At 48.1% G+C, this 6,798-nt stretch overlaps 1 protein-coding gene across 1 annotated transcript in view; it reads left to right on the plus strand.

Annotated features, from left to right (window-relative positions):
• Positions 1-6,004: 6,004 nt before the first annotated feature.
• ZFP64 (ZFP64 zinc finger protein) overlaps positions 6,005-6,798 on the plus strand; it is a 14,510-nt gene continuing 13,716 nt past the window's right edge. The window contains exon 1 of the mRNA XM_015418489.1: positions 6,005-6,053. Coding sequence (XP_015273975.1) covers positions 6,005-6,053 — 49 coding nt within the window. The remainder of the gene's footprint in view (positions 6,054-6,798) is intronic.

The raw sequence follows: 6,798 nt of genomic DNA on the forward strand, positions 1-6,798 counted from the left end.
AACCAGCATCTCGATTTCTCTTAGCTTCAGTTCACCATCCCCTCCTCCTGTATCTTCTGGATGTATGATCATGGGCTCTTTTTGTAGCAGGAACTCCTTTGCATATTAGGTGACACACCCGTAATGTAGCCAATCCTCCAAGAGCTTACAGAGCTCTTCTTACAGGGGCTACTGTAAGCTCTTGGAGGATTGGCTACATTAGGGATGTGTTGCATAAAACGCAAAGGAGTTCCTGCTACAAAAAGAGCCCACTATTTCCATTACAATCTGTATCTGAAGATGTGTGCGTGTGCATGAAATTTCACACCTTGAATAAAACGTTGTTGGTCTTAATGGTGCCACTGGACTCAAACTTTTGTTCTAATCCTTTCCACTGTATCACATTTACATATGATCTATCATAGAACTCAAAGGCCACAATCCTAAGAACAGTTTCCTGGGAGAAAGTCCCTTTGATTGAAAGGGGACTTACCCCTGAGTAGACCTGCTTAGTACATCACTCACTGAAGCACCCCCCCCCCCATGTCAGTGTACCTTCAGCAAGGTTGCTATATCATATACCTTCCACTTTGGGACCATTTTCACTCCTATTTGTATAAAGTTTGAGTCCACTGGCACCTTTAAAACCAATAAAGTTTAATTCAGGGTGTGCATGCACACAAAAGCCTATACCCAGAATTAAACTCTGTTGGTCTTAAAGGTGCCACTGGACTCAAACTTTGTTCTGTTGCTTCAGACTAACATGGCTACTTATCTGAATCACGCCTATTTGTGTGAGCGAGGTGCCCTGGGGTCCTAAAGTCATACGGATTAGATTATTGACTACACCAGGGACTGTCTGCTAGTGGAATTCACCATGAAGCTTATCATTAAGCTGAACGATCTGCTTCTGGGTTAGACCTGGATACAAATCTCAGTGGGCAGCCAAACCAAAGAGTTGTCCTGTGGTATCCTAAAGACTAACAAATTTATTCCAGAATAATATTTTGCGAGCTCAAGTACACAAAAGCTTCCACTGCAATCAATTTGTTAGTCTTTAAGGTGCTAACAGGACTCATCTTTGGTTGGTTTCTGTTTCCTATGGGACCATACCACTCTGCTAAAGAATTGCTGATGGTGATAGAAAGGAGCGTGCATGCACACCGATTCCAGTGCTTGGCTAGTTGTACATCTACCATGTGTGTGCCAGCATTTTAGCAGTGGGTATTCTGAATAGGTTTTACCTGCTATTCCGTGTTTTGTTTTACCTTAATATTTTATGCCTATTGATTTACAGACTGCCATTAGCTGCTTTGAACACCATGGTTGACAGAAAGGCAGGACAGCATTTTAAAAACTCAAATAAGTAAATAAAATCCACTGGGAAAGGTTCAATTTTTGTAAGAAACTCGCTTTTCATTTAAAAAGCAGCTTTCTAGTCCTTATGATTGCAAAACTATGATCTGGAGGGGGAAAGCCCTGCTTTTATTGCCATGTTAAAGTCAGCATACTAAGGAGATTTATTTGTTTAAAATATGTATCTGCCCACCTGTTTCTCAATAGAGTCAGGATCCAAAGTGACTAACAATACAAATAGCACTATACAATAACTGTCTTTAAAATTAATTTCAACACTGAAACACATGAAGCTGCAATCTACTGAGGCAGACCATTGATCTGTCATGGTCAGTATTGCCTGGTCTTCTGGTCAAGGCTGGTTGAAAGGACAACTTATTTAACAAAGATCAATTGTAGCCAATCTGGTGTAATGGTTAGACTGCTGCACTAAGACCTGGGAGTCCCACGTTCAAAATGCCACTTGCCATGAGACTTGCTGGGTCGCTTTGGGATAGTTACTGATTCTCAGCCTAGCCTACCCCACAGGGTTGTTCTGAGGATAAAGTGGAGGAAGGGACCATGAGTGCTACCATGAGCTCCCCAGAGGAAGGAAGGGCTAAAAATATATTATCTAAATGACATAAGTATGTGCATCGTCCCTATTATTCTCCTGTGTAGGTGTTAGAAATCTAAACACCAAAACTGGATGACCCATCTTTTTTTTTCCCTTCCAAGGCTAATAGCAGCACATGGGGAAGAGGGTGTCAGTTTCAACTGGCTAAACATGTGGGGTTGGGAGAGATAAAGCCCCTTGACATCAGTCAAGGCTCTGGACAGCAGACATTTCTATTTTTAAAAACCCTGGGAAGATTCGATCACGGATCCTGCAGTGACTCATCTGGCCAGAACTTTCAGTGCATTTTAGGGAAGATTTCAATAGAGAACACCCTGCTCACAATTTTAGCAGCTATCCTATTTTAGCAGCTCTGCTATCTCTTGGCAGCCTTCAGTAAGGATCACGGTGAAAGCTAGCATGCAGTTGGATCCAGTGAGGTTTTCTGCTGGTGGAAAAAGAGTAGGGGTCCCCTTTAACCACCTAAAAGACTATTTTTATTATTCATTTTCTTCATGTACATCCCTCCTCTCACCCCAGTGGAGACCCAAAGCGGCTTACGTTGTTCTCCTCTCCTCCATTTTATCCTCACAATAACCCTGTGAGGTAGGTTAATGAGAGAGTGTGACTGGCCCCAGGTCACCCAGCAAGCTCCCATGGCCTGAATGGGGATTCAAACCCAGGTCTTCCAGATACTAGTCCTTGACCACTACACCACACTGTATCATGAGCAGGGGTCATTTCGTAGAAAAAGAGCTAGGGGTCTCATTAGCATAACTCATTAGCATATGCCACACCCCCTGACATCACCGGAAGTGTGTCCTCCCCACAGCCGGCGGCGACCTCCAGCGGACACCAGCAGGGAGCTCCAGGCCTCGCCCTCCCGCACCTCACCCGGGGGGATGGCGTCCCCCCGCGTCCCCCCCAAAAATGACCCCTGATCATGAGACCTGCATGGACAAAAGCCCTGTGAGACAGTATAAAGAGGATTGGGGGAGATGGACCAAAAAATGATGGCTGGATCCAACCCATACAGCTCATAGGTTAAGAGCACAGCACATACTCAGGGTCCATGAACTAGGACTATCATGTGCAGCTGAGTGAGAAATGCACATTTAGCAGTTTGTGTAAAGATGTTACGTACATTTACCAGGGACTAACTGATCCTGGACTTGCCTCTCCCCTAGCATGTGCTGCTTCCCCAAAGACAGACTGTACCAAAAATGTGGAAGCCTGGCAACGGCTTGCTGAGAATCGCAACTGACACTCTCCCAAGCCTGCAAGGCATAAGTCAGCATGCGTGTGTAATCCTTTTCACCCTTCACCCGACAGAAAGGGAGATACCGCACCGCTGGAGGCAGTGCGCTACTGCCGCACAAGTGAACTTGACACATTAATGACAAATGTCAATTGGGGGGGAGGGAGAAGAGAGGGGGGAAGACAGATGGGGCATTTAAAGTCCAGCTTTATCAGACAGTTCTAGATATGGATTTCCGGGCGTGAGGCCGTGCACGGCTGGGGCCAAAGTGCTTTTTTGAAAGCATGCCAACGTGCAGCAGCACCTGCACAGACTATACTTATACACACAAAGACACCATCCATCTCTGTATTGCTCGAAGGAAGGGTACAAGCCTCATGCAAATGCATGGAGGGATTTAAGACAGATTTTAAAGGGGTATTCGTATATGGTTTCTGGTGGTTTAGTTCTATATTAACTTCAGCAGTGCAACCCAGCAATGATGGAATATTCTCTGTTATTTCAGCATGTGTCGACCTGATTGGTGTTTGCAGGGGTCGTTTCGTAGAAAAAGAGCTAGGGGAACTCATTAGCATAACTCATTAGCATATGCCACACCCCCTGACATCACCGGAAGTGTGTCATAAGGCCACCCCCCCTGACATCACCGGAAGTGTGTCATAAGGCCACCCACCCCGCCCCCAATCCCTCTTCTCCTGCCTCCTCCTGGCTGAATGAGGGCCGGAAGCGGGGCGGCCGGAAGCAGGGGGCGGGGCTTCGTCATGTGCCCCACCCCCGTACCTCACCCGGGGGAATTGCGATCCCCCGCTATTTCCCCCCGAAATGACCTCTGGGTGTTTGGATGAGAGGGAGGCCACTTGTAACCAGTGTTCCCTCTAAGCTGAGTTAGTGTGAGCTAGCTCACAGTTTTTTAGCCTCCGGCTCACAGATTTTTCTCTTAGCTCAGGAAGGACGGCTCCAGAGCAAACTAATTTACACAGTCGCCGAATCGCTCACTCACAACTTTAATGCCAGTAGCTCACAAAGTAGAATTTTTGCTCACAAGACTCCATAGCTTAGAGGGAACATTGCTTGTAACCCAATGTTAGCAAGCTCTGAGCTTTCCCACAGAAGAAAACCATTGACCTAAGAGAGCCAGTGTGGTCTAGTTCTTTGAGTGGTGGAGTAGGATGTGAGAGAACCAGGTTCAAATCCCCACCCTGTCAAGAAAGCTTGGCTAGGTGCCCTCGGATCAATTAGCCTAATATACCAAACAGGACTGTTGAGAGGATAAAATTGAGAATGAGAAAATAACACAAGCTGCTTGGGGGATAAAAGCAAGGTAGAAACATCTTGATTAAAAAATATCTATGATAATGTAGCATGACCAAGGAATAGAAACCAGGAAAAGGGCTGTGCAGACAGGGAAAGGTTTAAATCTTAACGGCTGGGTCACCATGCAGTAAGTTTCAGCCCCCATCCCACAGATGAGATACTGAGAGATGCCTGGGTCTCCCGAAGATTTTTTTTTTAAGGAGCACATCTCCCCCCCCCCCCAATTAATAGGGGCATGAGGCTCGACAGCTTTGAGAGGCAAAAAGATGCCAAGGTAGAATTAAACCTGCAGAGATTTTTTTAATTCGAGTATAACTATATCAGCTACTGTAGATGTACACTTCACGCAACTAATGAAATGACTACAGTTACCAACAGGCCTGAAGAAAAATGTCCCGTCCCTTTCATGGAAGCTTAATGTGTGGAAATGGATAGGTCTAACTTTTCACACCATGGATGTAAATAACGTCACCTGAGAAATAACACCACATTGAGAGGGCAGAGCCTCCCCCACCCCCCAAAATGTATAATGGATAAACATTGCTAGTCTTTAACGTTCTAGATCAAATCAAGCCTGAACTCTCCCTAAAAGCTGAAATGACTTAACAGGTGGGTACTCATGTTGGTCTGAAGCAGAACAAAGTTGAAGCCCAGTGGCACCTTTAAGACCAACAGAATTTCATTTGTGGGATAAGCTTTCATATGTGTGCATGCTTCCTCAGATACCAAAGAAGTGTGCTTGCACATGAAAGCTTCTACCAGGAATAAAACCCTGTTGCTCTTAAAGATGCCAGTGGACTCAAACTTTAAACTCTGTAATACACTTTATTAGATTTTTAGGATATACAGGGGTAAGAAACTTTAAACGGAGGCGATCATACTTCCATCACATCAGAAGATCAGACTCACTGGAAAAGACAATAATGCTAGGAAAATTCGAAGGCAGCAGGGAAAAGAAGATCCAACATGAGGTGGATTGACTCAGTCTAGGAAGCCACAGCCCTCAGTTTGCAAGGCTGGAACAAGCCTGTTAACGACAGGACGTTTGGGAGAACATTAATGCATAGGGTGGCCAAAAACTGGAAGCGGTTTAACACACACACAGTCTTTACGGTGCCGCTGAACTCCTGTTCGTATAGAAGGGAGTATCCCTGAATATGATCCAATAGCAGCGGGGACTCAGTCCAGTTCACCACCACTTCCTTAACCCCCCTTTACTCCGCTGCACCCCTAAACCACGGGCGCCGTCCACTGACAGGAGAGGCGCCGCTGAAGCCCGCTCCCGAAGCGTTAGGTGACGAGAGGGCAAAGATAACGCCGCCATGGCTTCAGCCTTGCTACAGAGCATGCTCGGCCGCTCAACATCCGTCCCCGCCCTTTGGCTCGTGGGGGGGGGAGGTGGAGGAGAACAGAGGCCTTCTTTTTGCCAAGGATCCTTTCTTTTCTCTCCTCCACCGCCGCTTCCACCCCCGCCAGCGCAGACCGTGCAACCGGCGGCCACGATGAACCCGAGCGACGCGCCCGCCCAGTCTTTCCCCGGGCCCGTGCAATGTAAGTGGCTGCGCGGCTTATACGCGCTCCCGGGCTCGGGTTCGGAGAAGCGGCGTGGCGCTGGGGCGCAGCCGGGCCCCGAAACCTGAGTAGAGTCAAAAGAGAGCCTTGGCCCAGCCCGGGAATCTGCCTGCAGTGCAAGCGGGCCCGGGAACGTGGGTGGCGCTAGCAGTGAGAGATGGGAGAAGCGCAGCGGGTGGGATTGGGAGGAAAGTGCCGCTTGGCAGAGGGGAGAAGGCGGTGCAGGCTTCAGGAAGGCTGGCGCCGTACATCTGGGCATATTTCTTGAGAAGGGAATTAGATGGGGGTGACGGTGCTGTCATGCAAGTGGGGAGGATTGCCGCCGATCCGCGAAGGGCAGAATGTGCTTGGACGCAGGGTGCCTGCTTTGCAAGGGGACGAGGCGTTTTGACTCTGAGGTGTGTCGCTAGGACGCAAGTCAATCAGATGCAAACATGGGGCCTAAGGCCGCCGGTCTCCAGGCAGGGGCGGGAGATCTCCTGGGTTTACAGCTCCTCTCCAGTCATAGGGTTGCCAGGTCTGCCCTGGCCACCAGCAGGGGATGGGGGGCAGTATTGCCAGCTCCAGGTTGGGAAACTTCTGGAGATTTGAGGATGGAGCCTGGGGAGGACAGGGACCTCAGTGAGCACCCTCCAAAGCATCCATTTTCTCCAGGGGAGCTTACCTCTGTAGTCTGGAGATGAGCTGTAATTACTGGGGATCCCCAGGTCCCACCTGGAGGCTG

Source organism: Gekko japonicus, unplaced genomic scaffold (genome assembly GCF_001447785.1).
Source record: "Gekko japonicus isolate JY-2015 unplaced genomic scaffold, Gekko_japonicus_V1.1 scaffold224, whole genome shotgun sequence".
Lineage (NCBI taxonomy): Eukaryota > Metazoa > Chordata > Lepidosauria > Squamata > Gekkonidae > Gekko > Gekko japonicus.